Genomic DNA, 26665 nt, shown 5'->3' on the forward strand with positions numbered 1-26665 from the left:
TTGAACGAGAATAGCTATGGCAGATAATGAACGAGAACGGTTTTTCGAATAAACTGACGCGACTGACCAAGTTCAAAGCTACTCTGGAGCGTGTGATATGCTACATTCGCGTTTCGGGGACACTTTCGAGTCCTTTTTTTCGCGCAGAGGGTTGCAGCAAGGCGATGGACTGTTTGTCTCCCACGGACAGTGACTATTGACGGCGATGAACTGGAAGTGATTGATGAGTTCGTATATTTTGGATCTCTGGTCGCCGCCGACAATAATACGAGTAAGCAAATCGAACGACGCATTCAAGCTGGAAATTGAGCCTGCTTTTCCCTCCGCAAGACGCTTCGATCAAGGAGCATACGCCGCCGCACAAAGCTGACGATGTACAAAACGCTAATCAGACCGGTAGTCCTCTACGAAGTTGAGACAGTAACTTTGCTTACGGAAGACATACGTGCACTAGCCGTAATTGAATGAAAGGTGTTGCGGACTATTTGTGGCGGAGTACAAACGAAAAGCGGAGGGTGGCGGAAGCATATAAATCACGAGCTACAGGCACTACTTGGAGAGACTCCCATCGTATACCTGGCGAAAGTTGGGAGACAACGGTGGGTCGGCCACGTCGCAAGGATGCCGCACGACTATGCAGCGAAATCTCTTCAAGAACCTGGCCGGTATCAGGAATAGAGGGGCCCAACGGGCTAGATGGCTCGACCGACTTGCGTGTGTCGAGACGTGCAATGAATTGGCGACGACTAGTCCAGGACCGAGTACAATGGAAAGGAATTTTTGATACGGCAAAAGCCACTCCGGCTGTCGGCTGCTAAAGTAAGCAGTAGCCAGGTGGATGGAGCCCTTCCAGATGTTGTTGAATGGAGAGGTAAACACGGGGATCAGCAGAAACAGGATAAGAATTATGAGCGATGGCCAAGCTGTAGATCCACCAACACAGGAAGAGGTTAAGAAGGCAATCAGTGAGCTGAAAAACGGTGAGGCTGCTGGGAAGGACGGTATCCCGGCTGAACTTCCAAAAGCGAAATGCGAGCGGCTGTACAAAGTAATCCCCCAGATCATTGTCAGCATCTGGGGGAAGAACAAATGGCGGAGGAGTGCTTGAATGGCCTCATTTGCCCTTTAAAAAAGGACATAGACTCGGGTGTAAAAACTATAAAGGCATTACATCGTTCAATTCTGCCTATAAGGTGCTTTCCCGTATCCTGTTCTGTGCTCTGAGACCGTTAGCGGAAACCTTATCGTCGGCGAGTACCAAGCTGGGTTTCGTGAGATTCGCTCCACGAAGGTTCAGATGTCAGATTTCCTGCATCCGTTACTAGACGAGTTCCGGGAGTACAATTTACAGACTTATCATCTGTTTGTGGGCTTCAAGGCGGCGTACGATTCAGTCAATCGAAATGAGCTGTGGTAGATAATGCTAGAGCATGGTTTTCCGACGAAACCAATTATGCTGATTCGTGCGACGTCATAATCATGACTCAAAATAGCGCTTCACATGCTTCTTGGTTTTGCGGATAACGTCGATATCATCGGAATCAACCGTAGAGCAGTATAAAAGGCCTTTAGGCTTGCATTGTAATTTACAATAATATTTGACTCAGGTGAAAGGCCGAAGTCGCAGATATTAATAAAATTTTTATATGTGACGGTTTGTAAACAAATTAGAACGCGTGATTTTGATGACCACTTCGATATCTTTATCTTGATTTGCAAGAAACCTCATCCTCATCTAACAAGACAGATGTAATATTATTCGCCCACACAGTGGATTCGCGCGGGATTGGTTTATGTTTTGCTTACGGAAATAAATATCCAAGGCATAATATTCATATCATCGAAACAAATTCAGGCCCAAATATATCGCACACGTTTTCTAGACGACTATTTGTTTACAATGGTGATCGCGAAAAGTTGAGAGGAAATGTAATCGCTGACGCGTTGTTTCGTTGGATCATATCATCTACCAAGATGAACCCTGATCTGTACCTTACTAACATAAATCCTGTCCCGTGATACTTGTGGAGATGCAGTGGTACCTGCGGTCCCTAGCAATTTTCAAATTCAAAGTAAAGGTTTGGTACATAGTTGCCAATATAAGCTGAAATGTTCGAGTCTCGGTTAGACGGTGCTGCTAGATAGAGTCAGTAGGATTGTTGCACTAACCCCGAAACAGCCGGCTGCGAAGTCTGCCGATAAAGAAAGGTCAAGTCTTAGAAAGATGCTTAAGCTCAAGACTATGTTTTATGGGACCAAAATTGGTCATGAAAATCGCCATAAGAGTACAATAAAACTCACATTGTTGCTTGGGCAGTATCTGCAAGCAAACGAATATAACATTGCCTGCTGTTCCCCCCATCGCAGTTGGAAAGATTGTGAATCGCAGAAAAGGTTAATTTTCTGAGCAAAAATCTGCAAAATCAGAATGTTAAGACAACTGTTATTTAGAACGTATATTTGATTAATTTACTATTTAGGAATTGTTTTTAATTTTTAAATAATGGTTTTTACATAACAGAAATAACTGATATTATTCAAAAATTTAGAATTATTGAATACGTTTTTGCTTGTATTGACTCATAAATATTCATAAAAAAGTTTCTGCTTTATATAGAAAATAAAAAAATATCGTTGCTGGAAAATGTACGTACTATCGAGGCAAAATGTACGTATTATGGAGGGTACGTATTATCGAGGGTACGTACTAACGAGGGTACGTACTATGGAGGTATACCTGTAATTGAGGAATTCATATACCCTGGTACGCTCGTGACATGTGACGCTGTAAGCCGCGATTCACTCTGACACCACTAAAGCGGCGAAAAATATCGCTTTGGTAGGAAGCTAGTCTAGGTCTAGGCTATCCTGTTTCGTCTACAAGCTGGTTTGACAGTTGTTTTAAGTTCGGCGTATCGCTAACGGGCAGCTGTCTTGGCCGCTCTGGTTCAATGCGCATTCAATGCTTCTTTTCGCCGCCCTCAACTTGACGACTTGACTTGAACAACGTTTCATCAAAAATCCAATAACTCCTCTCGCAACGCACTTTGCCGAGGGTATCGTCACTCTTCGTGACAAGGGCGTTCTTGATTGCAATTGACTATTTTTCGACACTTCTACCAAGTGGTAGCCTCAAAGCCTTTTGCACATTAGGATACTCCAGCCGGCGGACGTCGCATCGACATCCAACTTTCTTCTTCCGTCGCTGGACATGTGCGACGCGTGAGCGTGTCTCAGTGATAACAAGGTGATGGTCGGATGCAATATCATTCTTCAGTGATGCACTGATTCAAATATAGTCTATTGGTTTTCTCTTCGATTATCACGGGAAAAACCATATAACCTTATGCGCTAAACGATGGAGGAAGAGTGATTCACCGATCACCACTTTAACACAGTGGATAACCTTCCTTTTTCTCTCATCTTTCTGAAGAAAAAAAAAACACTCAACCGTGACGGTCTAACGAAATTCAATTCCAGGAACGTGCAATGCACGGCAGACTGTTATCAAGTGAATACTACGCGACCATGCAGATATATCCCCAACGTTTGATGTGGTCAACATAAAACACTTTTCTTCTACGAAAACATGAAATCGCTGGAAAGTGGATGAATATTGTACCTGACCAATCGCTTGCACAATACAAATTCTAGTCTCTCGTCCAGCACACTATAAAGTAGAACAAAACACGAATCTGCGTTGATGATTATTAATAGTCCATGTCGTTGTTGGTTGCGGATGGAATTCGCAATTAATAGACCCATCAGTGTATTTACGCTTCGGCAGCTTTCCGAACCGATAAAAGCGTGTTCTTCATATGCGCGTCACGTTTTCAGTTTTTGGCAGTGACAAAATTTCCCAATCATGCTTAGGTGTGCCGCATATGTTGTTATAGGTTTAGTTTTTCTTTTCATAAAACCTTACTCTTGTGCGGTAAGTCTGTTTAGTAAATCAATAAAAATAATAAATAATTGCATTTACTTATACGTTAGCGTGTTCGAGAGTATGTTGGAGAGAAAGTGGCGACCTGTGCCACGCCAAATACTGACAAATATCTTTTGGAATCACCCGGCGGTTGGAACTTCTCCGTAGATGGCCACAAGTTTCACTTCAAGGGCAGCTTTGTCGTTAAAGAAACTATTCAGGATCCTTTAGAGGTAAAACATGAAGCTCTGTTGTACTGCAAAAATTTGTTAATCCATTTGACTAATTTACAGCTTATACTTGCCGCTAATCGCTGTTCACTGGACATGAAAAACTGCGAACCTTTCAACAAGCTGACGCTTAATCGGATCTGCCATCACATCAACGGGAGGGAGTATCTGGCTACGTTTCTGGATGGCATACAGCCCAGTTTTCGATGTCCGATCAAACCTGGTGTTTATGAGTTCAAAAATTCCACCATGGGTTTGAGCTTTATATCGAACCTGCCCATCGAAGGATATCGTTGGACGGCCAGCGTTAAATTGATTTCAGCGGCAAAACCTAAGAGGGAAATATATTGTCTAAACGCTCAGATTTATGTGCGATGGGCGAAAAAGTCTTGAATTAAAACAATTTTTATGTTCAAAAAACTATCGTAATATATTGCGTTTTAGGAACTATTCCATCGTTCAATCGTTCTTATGGATAATTTCAGCACGATGACAATTAGGATCATTGGTTTGTAAAGTGTCCAATTTTTTGCCCAGTTGTAGTATGCTCAAGAAAGGCTCCGTAGCCGCAATGTTACCGAGCCTGCTTTGACAAGTGAGTGTTCGTGACCTCGAAACTTAGTAGAATCAGGGCTATTTGATGTCTATTTACTTTAGCATGGGTTTATACTCAGGTTCATTATTACCCTCCCTTCACGCTGAATTCTACATTACCCCGATGAAGCCTCTTAACAGTGTAAAATGCACTCTTACAGTTAAATGTACTGGTCAGAGGAACGCAATGAGTCCTCACCAGGGGCGGCAATTAAATGCAGTGCAGGTTTTACAGCAAACACCCGGGCAATATCAACGATACTGGTCAAAGTGATGTGTCCACACATGGAAAACAATATTCCCAAGTATAAATGTTGTCCTCCCAACAAACATTTTTGTGGATTAGTAGCTTATTCAATCATTGTATAGCTAATTACCGGGTAACAAGCGTTATCAAGCTGTTATTCATCAAGAATGTTGGTTGGGCTGTATATTGTGCCAAATATGGACTATTTTCATTAATACTAATATATGTGACGGAACCAAATAGCAACATTGTGGTTGTTGCTCTTTTTCTTTCTTACTACAGTGATTTCACTTTGTCGCAGTTTGATCGCAGTTTAGTGCACTCGCATTTTCCAACTGCAGAGTCCACTTTCGTGGGAATTGCCTTATATTAAAAAAATGTTTTACGAAGTTTATGACGACATCCCATTAGACATACGTACGAATGCAATAGAAACGAATATTTATTTATTGTTCAGAGGCTATTGATAGAATGCATAGAATAGTTTTCTTTTCCGCCATGGCACACTCATGATCTACTCTGCTATATCTTCCCTTAAAAAGATATCGTATGGGACTAACCAGGATGATTTGAATCCGCAGCGACTTTCGTGGTATTTTCGGAGAAAAGTACAAAATTGGTATTGGTTTTCCACAATATCTTCGACGACAAATTAACCCGTCAAGGAAATCAATGAGTTCATTATGTTCGCAAGGTCCAAGAATAGGAATCACGTCTTCATGAATAAGTTTGGCATTTTCATCTGGAACCGGCGGAGGAGTTATTTGCATCTTGGGATCATTTACTACTAGCTGGACTATCGCTACTACGGTGTCAAATTCTTTAGTCAGGTTCTTCTATGATAAATGAATCGCACAGTCATGAAAGCACCTACAAGTTGGAATACTTCATAGTGCTTATTGACCATTGCAGCATAGGACATAAAATCGTCCACTTCATTCTTGAAATACTGAAGACATTGCTGCCGGATGAGAAAAGTGGATTTGTCTGTCGACAAGTTTTCTGAGATTGGGAACAATCTCGTCGACCTTGGAGTCACGGGGATACTTGGGAAGTACACGTTACTGTATTTTTAGTGCACTGAAAGACTCAGCTTCTGTAGGAGTATCCAAACTGTAGCAGCTGCGTCGGGATGCTTATCCACCTTAAAAAAGCCATTAATCCCTTTCGTACAAGTCGTTAAAAAACTGAATCGTACTCCTATTTTTCCGTATTTGGCAAAGACCTGATGATTTCCTCGGGGCTATCAGCCGTTTCGTTTGTCCGTTGAAGGACAGAAATCTAAATACTTTACTACCAAGCGTTACCAGGGAATGTTGCATGCCGTCGAAAAAAAGCTTCACATTATTGTTTTAGTGCCACCGGACATTACAAATTGACCTTTTAATTATTGTTGCACTGTATCAATGGAGTACCACTGGAGAAAATAATGTGTAATTAAAACACTCATTTTTACGCACCACAAAGCTTGATACGGTATAAAAACGAACGCTTCAACGCAATCGCCCGAATAGCTTTACGTTCCATCAGCGGTCTTTATCCAGAATCATGTTGAATAATACAACTCCAATTACGATAATTCTATTAATCCTTCTCATTGAATCTGACTACTGTGCGGTAACATTTAATTACTAATTACTAATATTTCAATTTTCAATGCTAAAATTCCTTGCACCAGCGTATCAAAGAGTTTCTCGGAGAGAAGGTAGCCACATGCGTAACACCGAACACCAAAGATTATCTTCTCGAGTTTCCTACCGGCTGGAATTATTCAATAGGTAGCAACAAAGTGCACTTCTATGGCAGCTTCGTCATCAAGGAAACCATCCAAGCGCCAATTGATGTAAACTAATCAAAACGATCGAGGAGACTAAATAGTTGAAACCAGATTAAACCGTTTTTTACCTATCCCACAGCTTATAATCGCCTCCAATCGTTGTACACTGGATATGAAAACCTGCGAGCCGTTCAACAAGTTTACACTGCCGCGGATTTGCACCTACGTCAACGACGAGAACGGTGTGTTTGCTTCGTTTTTCAACAGCTTGGAACCAAATTTTCACTGTCCGCTTAAGCCGGGCGTGTACGAGTTTAAAAATTCAACCATCGATTTACGCTTTTTTACAAACTTTCCCCTAGAGGGGTATCGCTGGACGGCAAGTCTCAAGCTGATTTCAAAAGATAAACTCAAAAAGGAGATATTTTGCCTGTATGCGCAGGTTTATGTTAGATGGATAAGAAAATCTTAATTCAAATGTAAGGTATCTAATAAATTTGTGCTTGATTTATTCATTTTTCTTTCGAATTACATTCCGCGCTCGACTAGTGGTGTGCCAGTGGTGGCCTCACTATAAGCATAATGCGGGCTAAATCAGATATCAATGGATCCGCGGCGCGGAATGACTTCTGACATTAATAAATTCAACCTATTATAGTTACCGTTCACCATCCATCAAACCAGTCCGCGGGCCGCAAGGACCAAATGCAAGATCCGCAAGCGGCCCGCTATTTGGCCATCACTGAGGTAGACCAACACCAAGTAATATTAGGGTAACCAACCTATTTTGGACCCCATCAGCAGCTGTACATAATTTTGACACCTAAAGCAAAATGAAATGGAAGTGTCCAAATTATGTACAACTGCTGAAGATGGAGTCCAAAATACGTTGGTTACCCTAAAGGTTGTGATAAACTTAGTTGGTGACGAAAACCCGTAAAGAGTGTACTTTACAAACAAATCTATTATATTCTGGAATCGTTTATGAACTTATTAAGGTCAAATAATGCTACTACCTTCAAAGTAGCCAGTGCATCACGAGGACTCTTCCGTGGAGGACGGCGGATGTTCCAGTACCTTATCGATGATTCCCAGCTGTTGAGCTTCTTCCGGGCTGAGAAAAGTGTCACGTTCCATCTTGGCGTATAAAATGTTCTCGGCCGTGTTTGTATGTTTGGCATATATTCCCGTCAGTTGTCGTTTTAGTTTGAGAATTTCTTCGGCCTGAATTTGAATATCAGTTGCCTGGCCTTGCGCTCCGCCGGACGGTTGATGAATCATGATTCTTGAGTTTGGCAATGAATGGCGCAGGCCGGGCGATCCTGCAGCAAGTAACAATGAACCCATGGAGCATGCCTGTCCGACGCACCAGGTAGCAACGGGAGGTTTTACATATTGCATGGTGTCATATATAGCCAGGCCAGCCGTCACGCTTCCTCCCGGTGAATTGATGTACATGTGAATTGTTTTATTTGCATTTTCCGACTGAAGGAAAAGTAGTTGTGCCACTATTAGAGAACTAAGATCATCATGAATTGGACCCATCAGGCATATAATGCGTTCTTTTAACAATCTGGAAAATATATCATAGGCTCGTTCACCCCTGCCGGTTTGTTCCACAACGATGGGAACTAAATTGATCAGGCTGGTGCTTGTTGTATGCAGTGATCGTTTCTGAATCGAGGGCACTACATGAAAATTTTTAAAGAGGACAGCAATATATTATACTTACAGCTTTGTAAATATTGCTGAAGACATTGGTGATTCGCATCATTTTGTGCCGGAGTTTAAAAGTTACACAAAAAGCTATATAGATTGCATGCACGATTTAGCACGAAATACTTTTATTTATGTTTACAGTTTATACATCAATTATTGTGACTTTGACAATTTGCACTGCCAACTAAAGGCCTTTTGAGTTTTTCCCCTCGCTCTTGTTTAAATATTGCGTAACGCAGCAGGAGTTGAGGCTAGAGAGCCTTAGAGAGTCGCCATCTGAAACAAATAATCTAGCAACAATGCTGCTGCGTCTGTCAGTGTTGCCGCACGCACAGATTATTCTGTGATCAACAGACATTTGGAATAAATAATTTTTATAAAATCTGAATATGAAATTCCTTTTCATGATAATTTTACCATAATTAATGGTCGTACCGTAAATAGCTATGCTGCTGTTGTCTGTTATTGCTCATACTTTTGAGAACAAGCGATTGCAATTAAAGATGCTACATATAATAATAACATACTCAAGGAAGCTTTCTCTGAAACTTTTATGTTGAATAATTCATAAAAGGCTGCTAAAAATTCAGAAAAATCTGTTCAAAAAATGTTCTTGATTTGAGATGGCGTCTCTCTATATCTTTAACAGGCTCTCCAGTCGTTACTCTTTTTAAGACTCTAAGCGGTGTTTTGACAAGTCTCCTGTTCGATTGGACTTACTTTTGACAACTGGTTCTGTTCGATTGGAATTTTCGGTTTAAGATGGCGACTCTCTAAGGCTCTCTAGCGGAGATGCCAGGTGATTTTTTGAAGTCTTGAGGAAGTCTTCACAAATCAAGGAAAAATGTCTTCATTTGTCTTCCTTCGGTTTTCCGCCCATTTAAACTGCATGGTGAAGACATGTCTTCACATGTCTTCAAGTGAAGACATTTCATTTTTTTGTAACAAAAATGTCTTCAAAATGAAGACATGTCTTCACTTCTGGCATCTCTGCTCTCTAGTTGAGGCTTGAGGGTTTGTAGAATTTCTATCTTGATCAGGGACGCCAGGTGATTTTTTGAAAAGCCTACACAAATCAAGGAACAGTGTCTTCGTTTGTCTTCCTTCGGCTTTCCGCCCATTTAAACTGCATGGAGAAGACATGTCTTCAAGTGAAGAGATTTCATTTTTTTGTAACAAAAATGTCTTCAAAATGAAGACATGTCTTCACTTCTGGCTTCTCTGTTCTTGATTTCTGTTAACCCGCATTTTGCACCCTACACACTTAACAAAAAGCGCCGAATTCGGTAAAATTTTACCGAAATTTAAAGAACTGAACGTCCGGTAAATTTTTTTTATTACCAAACGTTACTAAAGATCCGCAAACGTCGATATGCCCGACCGAAATTTTTACCGAACGTTCACCTGTTTAGATTTCGGTAAACTTTACCGGATTGTTTAAGTGTGTACAGGACTAAAGTGAAGTCTAAAAGTGCGAGTGGCACAAAAGTGCGACACTATGAAATTACTTTAATAAAAAAGAGACAGAGCGACAACGGCAATATTGACCTTTACGTCCCCGACATAAAAATGATGGTACTTGCAATTACACTTAGCTCTATCTCCACTTATTTCCATTCGATTTTTATGCAACTAGTCTTAAAACAACCACATTAGATTGGCCTTTAATGAAAAAACAAGTTGGTAAATTATGGTTCTATTTTCCCGGAGTTATTCCAGATTGCAGTGGGATTTTTTTGTGACGTCGTAAGTACCCAGGTAACCAATAAGCATTTCCAATGTGAAAAGAAACTCAACATTCTTGCAATTTGCATTGTTTAAAAAATCGTAGTTTATTCTAGAGTCAACGAAAAAAATATATTTTTGCACCATTGTCACTCGTATTGGGAGTACTTTGGAGAAAAAAAATAAGAAAAGGAGGGGTATGATTTGACGGAAATCCTATATTGTCCTGTACTCTAATAGCCGGCTGCGAAGCCTGTGGATTAAGAAGGGTCCAATTCTCAATGTAGTATAGAAGACCAGAACCAGACCAAATAAATTACACCCGTGCCGATTACTCTCTGCTACACTAATGCAGTATATTTTCCTGTTTATTGTATTATAACCATCGCATAGCGACGCTAGAATAGTTGCTGCGATAGTTACGATACTACAAGTGTTGCTGCGATGGTTACGATACTACACTCAACAAAACGTTTATATACCCATGGCTTTGCTTTTTGGGTCCCAAATTTAGGCATGCACAAATGTCGACCAACATTAGAAAAGGGCGAATAAGCCAAACGTCAAACAGACCGAGCGAGAGTTGTTTTTTGCTGCAACAGCATAGGAAAATGAACTCTCACACGTTCTGTTTGACATTTGGCTCATTCGCCCTTTTCAAATGTTGGTCGACAAATATCTATGTCACAAACAATGACGTGGTTTAAACGTGTTAATTTTTTTGAGTGTATAATGTCGAAATCCGTTTTTCAAAAGGCTCATAAAAGCCTTCATCTTTTCTGTTTTTTGCTTGGTTTTTTGAGTTGTCTAATTTCTATTCACTATACAGACGGTACCGTCTGTACTATTCACCACTTATATTGTCACTTTTATTCACCACGAATAAAGTGCTGGAAAGTCGATGACAACCCTGGATAGCCTGTTACGGCATAGCTGCCGGTTGTACGGATTCATCTAAAACTGCAATTTCCTTTCAATAGCAGGTAAATGTAAATGCTGCATTTCTATAAAAAGTTATGTTGATTGTATTTACAGCTTCTTTTTTTTTGACACATTAAATTTTTTTAAAATAATTACTAGTTGTTCTTAAGTCAATGTTCATATTTCGGATGATATAGCCAATATTTTTATATGCGCTCTTTCACATTTCATTGATATTTGCAATTAAAATCTGGGAGCTCGGTCTATCAGAGTACTTCAGATAACACAGCGGAAGAGTGGTTACGTCTTTATTATAGCGAAAAACACGAGCTGCGAAGTGGAGTGGCGTATTTTTATTTGATAAAAGTTTCTTTTCACGAATCACGACGATCAGCATTAAATATTAGTTTATGTAATACGAATATTGTGTTGGTGGAAATTTGTCGCTGATGAGCCAGCAGTGACCGCATCTGAAGAAATGATCGAATTCGAGCAATCTGCTTTAAACCTTTCCGATAATAAGGTCAGTGTGAACTGTGAATGGGATACCTTAAAAGGAAATTACGTAGCAAATCATCGTGAATTTAATGTATGTTTATTTTAATGTACTTGCTCCTGCAGGCAATAGACCATGGAGAATTTTTAAATCGCATTAAGAAAACGCTCTACTACGGCTCGTCCACGGTAAAATGTACAAAAATCAGTCGACCCTTAGCGGACTATGCGGCAGACATTTTCTCCGAATCGCATCGTGGCCATTCGCTGAGTCGGCTCAATTTTGTTACCGTCGGTAATTTGACCGTCACACCATGCTCGCTCATTTTGGCAATGATCTACCTTGATCGGCTTAATACTATCGATCCGGCATACGCACGACGAATTACGCCTTCCGAACTGTTCATGGTGTCAATGGTAAGTTGAACTTTGTAATCACCGTGTGTGTATTATTCAACATCATACATCTAATCTGCCCAACGTGCACATGTTTAAAGTTCAAATTTAACGATGTCTGTCTAAACATTTGATTATAAATGATAATTATACTACATGAACGTAAATGCTCCGCTGATCAGAACTGGAAGAAGAATGCAATGTTCAATATGTTGCTTGGAGGTTTAGCAGTTTTTGTTTATAATTAGCGTAGAACATAAAAAAATAGAATCACAATGCAGCTTAACAAAAACTATGTGTTGAAGTTTATTCATTGGTACGTATCAATGGTTTTGTTTGACTTGCTTTTCAAATCCATTGCTCTTATACTTTCTCTAGTGAAAGTTGCTTCAAACCGTGCAAGTGTATAACTCTAGTAACATCAGCTATCGAATAAATTATTATCTATCGGTCTACTATTTATGATGGCAATTATTTATGGTTGACATCAAACAACAAGTGAAAAACTTACGGCTTTTATTCGAAGAAAATAGAGAAATTAACGTGAAGATATTATACTATTAAGACTAAAACATTGTTAATAGATAGCAACTTTAAATTAGGTAATTAAAAAAATTATGTTTTACTTCACCTATTATATTTCAGATGGTCTCAACCAAATTCTATTGTGGCTATGATGAGGATGTCTATCTAAGCGTATGGGCCGATTCGGGAAACATATCCGTGGATCATATGAAAGAACTGGAATTAGAATTTCTTGATGCAATAGTAAGCTTTCCAAAAATGTATATTTTAACATTACATTAAAGGTAATAATTCCTTTTTGCAGGGTTGGAATATATACGTCTCAAATCATGAGTTTTTCGAGAAGCTTAAATCAGTAGAAAGAGTTCTCGCCAAACGGCAGGGTCTTACCAGAGGCTGGCTAACATATACCGAGCTGATCAATTTTCTTCCAACGCTAGCATTAGCCAAGCAGATTCTGAATTACAGTACTGTTATTGCTTTTAGTTACACCGCAAGTGTGATGACGATTGCCGGGGCCTTTTTTCTAGCTAGTAACATAAACGTACCTGGAAACGTTCTTTTCCGCGGCGATTCAACAAAGACTGTATCCTCTTCGGAATGTATACCAGTTGGAACAGATCCGTCTTTATTAGATGGCCGTAATTGCACTATGCTACAAACGGAATCACAAACGGTACCTTTATCCCTAGAAGACTGTCAATGCTCATTACAGATGGTAATCGAAGCCGCCTACAATTTCGGCAATGCTTACGCCAACGATAATGCAAATTACGAATCTCATAGCTATAAACCGGATTATTCTTCAGTTTCGATAGACCAGTTTCCTTCACCTGCTGTGAAGATGGGTTCTACGGTTAATCGGAAGCACTATCGGTTTATGTATCCAGCAACCTTCGGCACTGACGAAGATGATGAGAATCTCGAATCTGATGCAAATTCTGGCAAAAATAATTCAAATGAGCACGACCCGGAAAACCATAATTGCACCTATGACAGACTTATTTTTTCGTTATTATATGGAAGCGTCGCGCCTAACCCAGTTGAGACTAGCTATCAGTCAAAAAATGCTGTTTACTCTAACTACAAACGAACCTTCGAGATATTTAGCTCGTTCCTTAAATTTTTATAAACATATTGTTTATTTTGCGGTACTCTAATTATTAGATTTGCAGTGAAACTTTTTAGATTATGTATACAAATTAACCCATTATTTAAATAACATTCTTATTACATTAATGATTATTTCTTGTATACGTGAGCAGGTTTCTTTCAGTTCGAAGCAATATAAAAAATATGTATTATCAATTTGTACCTTTCGAAGAACTAAAATTCCACATTAACGGCGAGCTTAATTTTAAGCTATTCCAGTAAATTTCAAATAAAAACAAAATTGTGATTTCTACCGTTAATCTGAACTGAAAAAATAAAATATGTTATATTTTATAATATTGTCCAATTTTTTTCAATTATTATCTATCAAAAAGTATTCAATTATTAGGATTATTGGGTACATTTAGGCTGCATTTTGCGAAGAGGAAGATATAGGTCGTCTAAATGTTTCTAGCTTTCGATTACCTACATCTGAACGATACATTCTGATTGAATTTAATCAGTAATTCTGATCAGAATGGGGTCGGTCAAGAATGTAGACGCGAAGCGAATATGAGATTTATTAGGAAAGTATCCGTCCTTTAACCGGAAAAAGAAAACTGGTATTAAGTATGAGGAATTGAAAACCTTATCACCATCAAGTCTCGCTAAAGTAGTTCACATGCCTCTTTCAGGAAGTCTTCCGAGAAAGCCCTTATGGAGTTTAAGTTTACCATCGTCATTGTAGGCATGCCTTTTCTGAAAATTCTGAAAACGTGTTCTTTACAACGACCTCTTGGGAGCAACCAAATGCCGCAGGAAACCATGTCAGAAGAATAAGGAACCTGTTGCACCATAGGAGTTTAGTAGTTTTTCGCCGAAAATGTCTAATAGCGAATTCCTGGCTCAGCTCTATCAGCAGTCAGTTTCACCGAGATAGACCGAGATTGCATCCCGGTTAAACTGAAAGCATTCTGCCTGGAAAGCATTCAGATTGGTTTCGTATTCTACTAAGACGAATATATGAATACGTGGTACTACCACCTGCCTTAGCAGAACATCCGTTCATAGCAATGAGCCTATCATGTCAAAAAGAGTTGAACATATTCAACGATTGGTCAGGCTTCCCAACTCTTGTATGAATACCTGATACCTGAACATCACTTACACGTACCAGGGATTTAGAGAATCTTCTTCCAAGGGCTAAGGCACCTGAGTCAATCGTTGAATAAACCGTCTTAATGCAGAATGACTCCAGCAGGTGGGGAGAAGAGCCCGCTCATTATCCACGATGTGTTGTTAATCGGGCCAAGAATAACCCTAGAAAGTTGACTGTTTCACTCTCCCTAGGCCCACCGCTTCAAACAAGTGCTCTGATGATCCCTCCCTCTTCCCGATTCTAGTTTATTTATGAAACGTGGTATATATGGGTAAAAATAGAACAATCTCACCAACAGTCCTTCGAATGGAATAGAGTTGCGTCCTTTTAGTTTCCATAAATGCTTCTAATAATTAATTTAATTTTTCTTCTGGTATCCAATATCCATGTGCAGTATTAACACTCGTATTGGCCAAAGTTTTCACTATAACGCAGTAAATGCTTCATAAGCTAAAACGAAAAAAATAATTAAAATAACTTATATTATGCTTACCAGATCGTGTGGCTACACCGTCTGCCCAAAACCTCGATTATGAGATCAGGCAGCCGGGAACCACACAGTATCGCGCCTCCTAGCTTGGCTACTCCCCAGGAAGCTCATCAAACTGATTAAATCTACGATGGATGGTACGCAGTGCTGTGTTCGGATTTCGGGTGGATTGTCAAGTTCATTCGAATCACACAGAGGGCTTCGTCAAGGTGATGGTCTTTCATGCCTGCTGTTCAACATAGCGCTACAAGGTGTTATGAACCGAGCGGACATCAACACGCGGGGCACGATATTCAACAAATCTAGTCAATTCGTCTGCTTTGCCGATGACATGGATATTATCGGCAGAACATCTGTGGCGGTGGCTGAACAGTACACCAGGCTAAAGCGCGAAGCAGAAAAGATTGGGTTAAAGGTAAATACGTCTAAAACAAAGTACATGCTGGCCAGCGGAACCGAGGCCGAACGACACCGCTTGGGCAGTAGTATATTGATCGACGGCGATGAGTTTGAGGTAGTCGATGAATTTGTCTACCTTGGCTCACTGGTAACGGCGGACAATGATACCAGCCGTGAGATTCGGAGGCGTATTATCAGCGGAAGTCGTGCTTACTATGGGCTCCACAAGCAATTGCGGTCGAGCAGACTAAGTCCCTGTACAAAGTGCACCCTGTACAAGACGCTTATTAGACCGGTTGTTCTCTACGGGCATGAAACATGGACAATGCTCGAGGAGGACCTGCGAGTGCTCGGAGTTTTCGAACGACGAGTGCTAAGAACGATCTTCGGCGGCGTACAGGAGAACGGAGTATGGAGGCGGAGGATGAACCATGAACTCGCACAGCTCTATGGCGAACCCAGTATCCAGAAGGTGGCTAAAGCTGGACGGATGCGATGGGCAGGGCATGTTGCAAGAATGCCGGACAACTGCCCTGCAAAGATGGTGTTTGCCTCAAATCCGGTAGGAACAAGACGACCAGGAGCGCAGCGAGCAAGATGGTTAGACCAGGTGGAGCGAGATCTGGCGGAGAGTACTCGGTGTCCGAGGAATTGGAGAGCGGTAGCCCTCAACCGAGTTACATGTAGAAATTTTGTTCAACAGGCTTTGTCTTAGGACGGCAAGCCACCTAAGTAAGTAAGTAAGTAAGCTTGGCTACTCAATAGAGCATTACCGGGTATGGCCACGTGGAGGCGCTAGGTAGGGGCTTGGGATAGCTAGAGCTATATTGGACGCTCCTCATTTGCCTTCCCCATTTCATACCCAGGTTTCGTATTCTACTAAGACGCTCCAAAAACTTCAGTCAAAGCATTCAGTGTGAAGCGCAGGTTAAAACTGTCTAGCATTACGGTTTACGGGTCGATCTGTCAAACTGCGCGTAAAATAAACGTTTACCCGCCGAGAGCCGGGGTGGCTCTTGAATCAAGAATATCTCTCCACTATAATAGTGCTTGGTCCTAGGCCACCCGTCGCCAAATCGTTGAACGTCTCGACACATGCAAGTCGGCTTCGACCTGGTCGAGCCATCTAGCACGCTGGACCCCTCTATTCCTGTTGCGGTGCGGTTCTTGAAGAGAACGGATTTCACTGCACAGTCGTCCGGCATCCTTGCGACGTGGCCGGCCCACCGTAGTCTGCCAACTTTCACCAGGTGTACGATGGAAATCTCTCCAAGTAGTGCCTGCAACTCGTGGTTCATATGCCACTCCCTAATATCTGTTTGTACTCCATCAAATATAGTCCGCAACACCTTTCGTTCAAATACGGTAAGTGCACGTATGTCTTCCGTAAGCAAAGTTACTTTCTCAAGTCCGTAGAGGACTACCGGATTGATTAGCGTTTTGTACATTGTCAGCTTTGTGCGGCGGCGTATCCTTCTCGATCGAAGCGTCTTGTGGAGGGAAAAGTACGCTTCCAGCTTGGATGTGTCGTTGAATCTCCTTACTCGTATTATTATCGGCGGTGACCAGAGACCCCAATTATACTAATTCGTCAACCACTTCCAGTTTATCGTCGTCAATAGTCGCTGTTCGTGGGAGGTAAGCATTGTTTTCTCTGAGCCTCTTCCTACCATATATTTGGCTTTTGACGCATTGATTTGTAACCATACGTTACGCTCTTCGAAGATTGCCCTGAAACGACTTCTTTCAGCTGCCTTGCTATGAACAACGTTGCATACTCATCGATCTCGACCTTTTGAACACTCGTCGCGATGTGATCAGAGCATTTGCTGTTGCCGATTTGCTGACATCGAGAGTCCCGAAACGCGCACGTAGCACATCACTCGCTCCAGGGTAGCTTTGATAAGCCGCGTCAGTTTGTCCGGGGAACCATACTCGTGCATTATCTTCCGTAGCTGTTTGCGTCCACCCTTATGGCATGCTGCCCTGAAATCTGCGAAAATATGTGTGGCCACTTTGTAGTCCCAACATTTCTGAAGGAGTTGTCGGAGAGTAAAAATTTGATGCGTAGTAGCACGGGTCCCCATAAAACCCGTCTGATACTGCCCTACGAATTCTGCTATTGCTATTGCTATTGCTGCTATTGAACTGCTATTGAAGATAGACGACGTAACAAAATCTAGGAGAGCACCTTGTAGGTAACGTTGACCAGCGTAATGCCGCAGTAATTACAGCAATCTAGCCTATTGCTTTTTTGTATATGGGACAGACACTACTCCCAAATCCTTGAAATTATCCAGTGAAGTGCCGTTGCTAGCGGTTCTTGGCCCTTTTCGAAGAGTTCTGTCAGGAGTTGGGCCTTTTCGGCGGCTCTAATATTCTCTAGCTGACCGATTTAGTAGTCGGATCGGGAGCCGGCACGCTGTTATCGTTTGTAGGTACTCTTAGGCCCCGTACAGAGTAAACGCGACAGCGACGCGACACGACTTCGCTCTCATGTTGCTAAATGAACAGTCCTGCTTCGGGCGAAAAAGGGCTGCGCGTATAACTACAGCAAGAAATGTCGCGTCGCGTCGTGTGTCGCTTGCACTCTGGCGGTACCCTTAGGCTAACTTCTGTTGCGTCTCCTTCTGTTATATCGCCGGTGAGATGCTCATCGAAGAACAGCAAAAATAGATACGTGCTTTTACGTTTCATAATTGTTCATAACAGATTATTACCTACTACTAGCAATCCTTTTCTGCCATAGCATAAACAAAACGATAGTGGCAACAAGTACTGAAATCAGTAAAAAAGCAGCTGGACTCTGACGACCTTCACCTTGAAGCTTCGCTCGATCAGTGAACCCCCGATTGGGTAAAGAGGAACGATAGGGGAATTGTGTATAACGTGCTCTCCCTGGCCAATTTGTCCCCCCCTTAGTTTTTCCCTAAACAAGCGAAATTAAAATGCAAAACCGCCCAGAAATGGTTTGATGGAACCAGCCTACTATGCAAGTATGACAGTTGTCACATGATGTAAAAACAAAACAGAAATAAATTTGCTTTTGAGCAGCTTCCGATGGAACTATTTGCGTTTTTTCCATAAGCTATTTTCTTGTCAAAATCTGTAAACAACCGGCTGTTGCGATTCGATTGCATGAAATGACCTTCAAAAAGACATTCCTGCCAAAAAAGACGGTATGAAACGCTTGATTTGCTTTAGCGTTTAATATTTTTTCAAATCAGTGAAAGCAGGCCAATATTCCCCACATGAAGTGGTGCAATTTGCACCAGACAAATGTGGCTATATACATAATGAAATAGATCTAAGTTGAAATCAATTGCCAATTTTCAACTCAATTAGCATTGTAGGTAGATTAACCGTGGTGGGAATAATTTATTACCAACGTCTAAATTCCAGGTAATTCAACTACCAGGTGCAAAATGCCACAGCTGCGGTATAATGTGCCCCATGCAGAAAAGAAAAAATGCACCAGAAGGCCGAAACTAGGTTTATTTTATATAAAAATACGATATTTTGAAAGCAGCGGAAATAGTTTTACTTTCTACAAAATAGACGTCTATCACTGGTAGAAATACTCAAATTACCGCATTGGGCATATTATACTGCAGGTGGGGCATTTTACCCTGCGCAGACGAGAAACACAACATTTAGGTGCTTTTATTAAATAATTCCTAGCATATTTATTCCACAATATAAAATGAAATAAACAATTGCAATTGATTTTCAGCTCAAATACCAACATATACTAGTAGTTATAACGTTAATTTGGGGAAGCATAACATATATATCAATTTCTCCATAGGGGGGAACATTATACACCTTTCCCCTACAGGGTCATTTGAAGCGTTGCTGCAATGACCTTAGCTTATATAATTTTAACCTCTTTTCACTTCACACCTTGTCCCATTCTGTTTCGACATTATCAACACCTTTTTCATTACTTTCTCCTACCGTCCTCTCTGCGATTGTTAAAACTACAATTATAAAAAAAATAAAGACTACTTTTGCATAAGCAGTTTTCATATCAGAGAGAATTTTCTTTTGTTAAGTTCTAAAAAATAAATTATCAATGCAGTAAGAAGTGGATATCATTTATCACAGCAAAGTTACTGAATATATTTCCAAAATTCCTACTAATGAGTTATGGAAGCTAATTTACAAGTAAACTCAGAGCAATCAATTCGAACTGAATACTTACATGAAATGATACCGTTCTAACAATGGACCCCGTTAAAAATGAAATGTGCCAAAATCGAACATAAGCTCCTACTTTGCATGAATTTTTCGATTTGTAAAGCATGGTTGCATGCTGCACTTTTCACTGCACGATGATGCTAATGATAAGAAGATCAAACTGCCCATTTGTGACAAAACAGATGCGGTGTGAATTTTTATACAGATTCGTTTAAAAACACGTTCTTCACGGTTAATTACTAAGAAAGTGCCATCAAAGTATTCATTAAGATGCAAGCAGCAAAAGAGAAAGATATCAGTTGGATTTTTTTTAAATATTTGTTAAATACCTAACTTTACAAAATAGAAAACAAAAACTACAAGATTTTCTTTGTCTGCACAAAACGTATCTAATGTGATATATATTATCACAATTAAGCATTCAAAACGATCTATCTAAGTGTTTCAGTAGAGTGATTCAATTATTAACCATTACGTATCAATTATCATCTCATATTGATTTTCGTCTTATATTGAAATGCTTGTATGAGAGGTTTTCTGCGAGGTATCTGTAAATATTTATAACTAAATCTAGTATTTATGAACGACCTTTGAAAGAAACTGATGTAAATATAATGATGATAAATACTCCTTCATATCTTGTACAATTTTGGTTGTAATACGGCGTTTGAAATCTCGATTATTTGGCTTGGAAGAGTGAGAAAATTTGCCAAATACAAATAAATTATTTTGGCTAACACCTGTTGCAGAAAACTTCGAAAGGTTAATGTAAAGCAAAACGACATGTTCTGCCCTTACAGTTTGAACGATGTTGGAATCAAAAACGAGAATTCCATCGGGTTCGCGCTTGCTGGTTAGTGTTTAATAATGCAAACGGAAAACAATTTGATCACGAAAGTTACAAATATGTCGGTACAGGTTTGTTCAAAACCCTTTACGTCAACAAATGTGTATAATGATGGAAAGGTTTTTGCTACTTGAAATATTAATGATGACTTTTCCCACAGATCATTCACCGACACGGCAGGAGTCCATTGCACTCCATTTCTCGTAATTTAAGAAGGAATCCTGACCATTCCACATTGTGTTTTCAAACCCGCTCTTTGCCGATGCTGTTGCTGCTGCGCTTGTTTGGTCTTCTGCTTAATTTTCCTAAAAAAGCACTAAAAGACGTTCCTCTACATTGGGAATATCACACACAATTGGACAATTGCTCTCGTTTTGTCTTATCTTTTTGCTTTTTTGTTGGTATGTTCTGCAGAAATCTCCTGCCATTTATTTCATCAGCACGTCAACCCATTTGATGTATTGCTCTCGGAAATAAAAGGACTCTGAAATTGGCTGCAGCAGGTTTCATACCCAACTTATCGCGATGGAGCGCAGGAAAGCGGCTACGAAAAGGGGATGGAAAATTTCTTCTTTCCAAAATGAAGAGTCGCCATAATTAAAAGCATTCATTCGCTCGACTTAAAGCGATCTTCCGAAGCTAGTCTTTGAGCATTGCAAGGGAAGGAAATCGAAGTAAAGCAATTTGGCCTTTTTTTCTCAATTACGGTGTCCTTTTTGCGGTTACACTGTAGCTTTGCACCAGACTGCCAATATTGAAACGCGCAGAATAAAAATTAAAATTTTAAATTGCGAGAAAACGTTTTTCTTTCGAATTACAATTTTCCCCTTCCCCCTTTCTGTTGGTCGTTATGGTTGCAACGCACGTGTTGTGGCGAAAGGAGGAAAAGAATGCCTTGTACATTTGCCGAAAGTCTCTTGCGCTACATGTTGCCAACCGAGCAAGCAAAAAGGCACATTTCTGTTTAAATAAAATAGAGTTCAACGTATGAGAAATTAAGGAAAAATAAGCTGCTTTGGACGTGTTGGCCTGGATGCACTTTTGCTGCGAATCAACTTTTTGTCATCTTCATTCATCATGTATGCGTTGTGCTGCAAACTTGCAATTTGGTCATTCGCATTGATGTGAATCTAGAGATAATGATTGCACTTGAACTCCGTTGTTTTTTTTTTGAAGACAATAGCTACGGTGAACGAACTTCAAAAATAGAGCTGCCCAAGTGCTGAGGCAGGCGGAGCATGACCGGCTGCCTGCGGTGTCGTTTTAATTATATTTGCAGCTGTCATACCGTCGATGGGTCCACCAGACCGCCGAACTTGTTCGGGAGAATTTGGTGAATATTGCGGTGAATACTGAAACTGAAGCATCAAATCAGGTAGACCGTACATTATACAGCAATAGAAATAACAAAGTTTGGAGAATAAGTTGGTAATAAATATTACTATCTTTCTCTCACACTAAGGTAGGTACTAAGGTTCTTAGAAGCATCCTGAAAAACGACGATTACATGAATTTAACCTGTTTTTTGTTAACCTGGCCTGACCATCCACGCAATATGTACTGCAGAGAGAATTCCAAGGAATTAAATGGAAGCAGAAGCGATTCCTAATTCCTTTCAAATCCCTGAAATCAAGGGGAAGGCAGAAAGCATGGACCTCCCGTACCACATGCTTCCCATATAGAAAATGATTTATTTACAGTCGTTGAGAGTATCTATGCTAATAAAGGTTAGGTCCCTGGTGGATGACCCAGCTTGCACCAACTCGTATATCAATGTACATAAATTATCGTAAATATCTCCTAACAAATTCGAAATCGTAACTAAAGCTGGATAAAGTGGGACCAAGTTGATTTTCTATCGTATATAATGATAATAACTGACATACATACGATTTTCAGCACAAAATCGTATAGTAGTACGGAGCGACTCGCGCTTAATCGGATATTATCGTATTTAAATACTTATATAGTCGTAACGCTCAAAATTATTTGTAATCACGTACATCGCCTCCAAAATAGTACGGATATGCCAATTTAGCGCATCAAATACGATTTATTAGCATGTATATCTGTACGTAATGCCGATTTTTATCTTTTTTATACATATGAAAATGCTACTGTGTTACCTGACTCACTGCGCATAGCGTTGTATTCGCGGTATCTTGTTGGTTCGAAAGGTTTCGAAAAATATCGCCCTTGTATCGAAAATATCGTTGATTTTGATCACTAAAAATAACGTACTTAAACGTTATATTGCAAGTGCTAGTAGTACGCAATAATTGTATTGTGAAACTGAATTGTTAATTGTGCAACTTTTTACAAGTTAAATGCAATAACAAAAGCATAACTTATAAAAAATCGTTTGTTATCGATATTAGCTGCATATGCGTTATAAACGAATAAAGCGCATGGTGACGTTTTATTTCAATAACACGCATATTCGCAGTGAGTCAGGTAAAACAGTAGCTGGGGAGCTAACGGCATTTATACCAGTAGCCAGCCTGCAATTGGCCGAGGATATAGGACCTTACTTCGTCGTCTGAAAATAAATTAAAAACACTAGCCACCACAAATATTACTTGAAATTAACATGCGGATAATATTTGAAAATAAAGCCGTGTGGTTCAATGGTTTCCTTAAAACTATAGTTATAAGATTAGAAGTCGAAACCACCAATCCCGCACCTCCTAGCTCGACGACTTAATTAGAAATTGTAGTGTTTCCGCGTAAATTGTAGTTTGCCTGGTAAACGGCTGGATAATGCGGAATATAGACCTGATAGTGGTCGTTAGCCTCTTATCCAGTAACTCCGATCCCGACATCCTCGTAGTACCAGGCGGAATATGAGCAACCTTAGCGGAGATCGGGTAACCTACCCCGGTGGAAACTAAGGTCGTTTACTAATCAGGAAGGAGGTATAGTGAGTCTCGGCACTATAAGATGGCAGCTCCATCGCGAGACTCAGTAGTGCTGCCTTAGTACCTAAATAAAAAAAACTTACAAAATTCAAGCAAATTCGGAGCGGAATATTCGGCATCGACCTAGGCGACGGACCAAGGACGACGAATGGAAACTCGGTACTTGGAACTGCAGATCGCTAAATTTCGCAGGTTGCGAGCGGGTGCTGATTGAACAGCTTGAACCCCGCAAACTCGGCATCGTAGCTCTGCAGGAAATCTGTCGCAAAGGAGAGAAGGTATGGAAGATCCGTGGCGGAAAGGGCCAGTTTTACCAGAGCGGTGACACTACCAACGAGCTGGGAACGGGTTTTGTACTGTTGGGCGAAATGCAGGAACGCGTGATAAATTGGAAGGCGATCAATGAGAGAATGTGTGTATTGAGGATAAAGGGCCGTTTCTTCAATTATAGTATCATTAACGTGCACTGCCCGCACGAAGGTAGAACCATCGATGAGAATGAAGCGTTCTACGCGAGGCTGGAGGTAACGTAAGACAGCTGCTCGTCACGGGACATCAAGATCGTCATCGGGGATATGAACGCGCAGGTTGATTAGGAAGAAATGTATAGATTGGTGGAAGGACCCCATAGCCTGCACACCGACACGAACGATAACGGCCAACGATGTATAAACTTCGCAGCTTCCCGAGGCCTGGAAATCCGACGCACCTTTTTCCCGCGCAAGGATATCCACAAAACCACCTGGAGATCGCCTGATCAACGTACAATGAACCAAATTGACCATGTTCTCATAGGGGGCCGATTTTTCTCTAGCATTACGAACGTACGCTTCCGACGGGGTGCAGATATTGATTCAGACCATTACCTAGTAGCAGTACATGTGCGCTCAAAGCTGTCCACCGTATACCGGACACGTCAAAGCTGCCCTCCTCGGCTGAACCTCAGGCAGCTAGATAACCCGCAAGCTGCCGAGAAGTACGCGCGAATACTGAATGAGGCACTGCCTTCCTCCGAGGAGTTAGGTGCTTCAAACCTCGAAGACGGTTGGGGCAGAATACGCCCGGCCATCGGAGAGGCCGCTACCGCGGCACTAGGTATTGAGCCTCGGAGTACACAAAATGATTAGTTTGATGGGAATGCTAACAAGCGGTGGAGGGGAAAAAACTGCTTGGAAAAACTATCTAAGTATTGCCACTAGAGAGAACCTGGCCAAATACCGACGAGCTAGGAACCAGTTGACCACGATCCTGAGAGAGAAAAAGCGCCAAAAGGAGGACAGAGATCGTGAAGAATTAAAGCAACTATTCCGAGCTAATGACACGCGCAAGTTTTATGAGATGGTGAACCAAACTCGGAAGGGCTACATACCGAAACCTAAAATGTGTAGGGACGATGGAGGGAATTTAATTACAAACGAGCACGAGGTGGTCGACAGATGGAAGCAGTTCTTCGATGAACACCTTAATGGCGAAGTCGCAGAAAGAGGCGGAACGGAAATTACCTAGGAGTGCCCATGGAAGATAGTAATGTCCTAGCACCTGATCTCCAAGGAGTCATACGAGAAATCGGGCTGCTGAAGACCAATAAAGCCGCTGGGAAGGACCGCCTACCGGCAGAGCTTTATGCACATGGCGGAGAACTGGCGCTAGCAAATGATCTACACTGGGTTATTTCGAGAATTTGGGAGGAGGAAAAGCTACCGGAGGAATGGATGGAAGGAGTGGTTTGTCCCATCTACAAAAAGGGTGATCGGCTAGACTGCTGCAACTATCGTGGTATTACGCTGGTAAACGCCGCCTACAAGGTACTCTTCCAGATCCTGTTACGCCGGTTGTCACCGATAGCACAAGGTTTCGTAGGGAATTATCAGGCGGGTTTCATGGGGGCTCGCGCAACTACGGACCAGCTTTTACTATCCGACAGATCTTGCAGAAATGTCGGGAGTACAACGTGCCCACGCATCACATCTTCATTGATTTCAAAGCAGCATACGATACAGTCGATTGAGACAAGCTATGGCAGATAATGCACGAACACGGTTTTTTGGACAAACTGTTGCGACTGATCAGAGCTACATTGGATCGAGTGGTGTGTTTCGTACGCATCTCTGGGACACTCTCGAGTCCCTTCGAGGCACGGCGAGGGTGGAGACAAGGTGACGGTTTATCCTGCGTGCTGTTCAACATCACTCTTGAGGGGGTGATCCGACGAGCGGGCATCGAAACGAGAGGCACGATTTTTACCAAGAGTAGCCAACTTCTAGGCTTTGCAGATGACTTCGATATCATTGCCAGGAACTTTGCGTCGGCGGAGGCAATTTAAGCCAGACTGAAAGCGGAGTTTAGGAGAATTGGGCTAAAAATAAATGCGTCGATGACCAAGTACATGAAAGGAAGAGGCTCTAAGAAAACAAACGCGCGCCTCCCACGGACGGTAACCGTTGACGGCGACGAACTAGAAGTGGTAGAGGAGTTCGTGTATTTGGGATCGCTGGTGATCGCGGATAACAACACTAATAAGGAGATCCAGCGGCGCATCCAAGCGGGAAATCGGACCTACTTTGCCCTTCGTAAAACGCTACGATCAGGAAGCGTTCGCCGCCGCACGAAGCTAATAATGTACAAAACTCTTATTAGACCGGTAGTTTTTTATACACTTGAAGCCGTGACGCTGCTCACGGAGGACATACGCGCCCTTGCCGTGTTCGAGCTGCGGACGATATTTGGCGAAGTACAAACTGAAAGCGGAGAGTGGCGGAGGCGTATGAATCACGAGCTACAGGCACTGCTTGGGGAGACTCCAATCGTACATCTAGCGAAAGTTAGCAGGCTACGGTGGGCCGGACACGTCGTAAGGATGCCGGACGACAGTGCGACGAAAATTGTCCTGTTCAAAAACCCCACTGGCACCAGGAACAGGGGGGCCCAACGTGCACGATGGCTCGACCAGGTCGAAAGCGAATTGCGACTTCTGAGACGACTAGGAAATTGGCGACGAGTGGCCCA

At 41.5% G+C, this 26665-nt stretch overlaps 3 protein-coding genes across 3 annotated transcripts; 2 read left to right on the plus strand and 1 right to left on the minus strand.

Annotated features, from left to right (window-relative positions):
- Positions 1 to 3865: 3865 nt before the first annotated feature.
- On the plus strand, positions 3866 to 7245 carry LOC128740520 (uncharacterized). The gene is made up of 5 exons (XM_053836064.1): positions 3866 to 3934; positions 3994 to 4158; positions 4219 to 4461; positions 6675 to 6839; positions 6913 to 7245. Exons 1-5 carry the CDS (start codon positions 3866 to 3868, stop codon positions 7243 to 7245), a joined length of 975 nt encoding a protein of 324 aa, XP_053692039.1.
- Positions 7246 to 7741: 496 nt separating this feature from the next.
- LOC128743148 (ATP-dependent Clp protease proteolytic subunit, mitochondrial) lies at positions 7742 to 8620 on the minus strand. The gene is made up of 2 exons (XM_053839672.1): positions 8506 to 8620; positions 7742 to 8447 (listed from the first exon to the last, which is right to left on the minus strand). Exons 1-2 carry the CDS (start codon positions 8545 to 8547, stop codon positions 7809 to 7811), a joined length of 681 nt encoding a protein of 226 aa, XP_053695647.1. The 5' UTR covers positions 8548 to 8620; the 3' UTR covers positions 7742 to 7808.
- Positions 8621 to 11448: 2828 nt separating this feature from the next.
- Positions 11449 to 13944, plus strand: LOC128742651 (protein CNPPD1). Its single transcript, XM_053839076.1, has 4 exons — positions 11449 to 11661; positions 11760 to 12050; positions 12675 to 12797; positions 12859 to 13944. Exons 1-4 carry the CDS (start codon positions 11617 to 11619, stop codon positions 13684 to 13686), a joined length of 1287 nt encoding a protein of 428 aa, XP_053695051.1. The 5' UTR covers positions 11449 to 11616; the 3' UTR covers positions 13687 to 13944.
- Positions 13945 to 26665: the final 12721 nt, after the last annotated feature.

This window comes from Sabethes cyaneus, chromosome 3 (assembly GCF_943734655.1).
Source record: "Sabethes cyaneus chromosome 3, idSabCyanKW18_F2, whole genome shotgun sequence".
In the NCBI taxonomy this organism is placed as follows: Eukaryota; Metazoa; Arthropoda; class Insecta; order Diptera; family Culicidae; genus Sabethes; species Sabethes cyaneus.

Bases quoted from the DNA above. Each gene is read 5' to 3' on its own strand.
- LOC128740520 (XM_053836064.1), top strand. From the start codon at position 3,866: ATGCTTAGGTGTGCCGCATATGTTGTTATAGGTTTAGTTTTTCTTTTC. The intron at 4,462-6,674 runs GTTAAATTGATT...TCCTTGCACCAG, and splicing joins GATATCGTTGGACGGCCAGC to CGTATCAAAGAGTTTCTCGG. The intron at 6,840-6,912 runs GTAAACTAATCA...CCTATCCCACAG, and splicing joins CCATCCAAGCGCCAATTGAT to CTTATAATCGCCTCCAATCG.
- LOC128743148 (XM_053839672.1), bottom strand. From the start codon at position 8,547: ATGATGCGAATCACCAATGTCTTCAGCAATATTTACAAAGCT. The intron at 8,448-8,505 runs GTAAGTATAATA...CCCTCGATTCAG, and splicing joins TCAGCAATATTTACAAAGCT to AAACGATCACTGCATACAAC.
- LOC128742651 (XM_053839076.1), top strand. From the start codon at position 11,617: ATGATCGAATTCGAGCAATCTGCTTTAAACCTTTCCGATAATAAG. The intron at 11,662-11,759 runs GTCAGTGTGAAC...TTGCTCCTGCAG, and splicing joins TAAACCTTTCCGATAATAAG to GCAATAGACCATGGAGAATT. The intron at 12,051-12,674 runs GTAAGTTGAACT...ATTATATTTCAG, and splicing joins AACTGTTCATGGTGTCAATG to ATGGTCTCAACCAAATTCTA.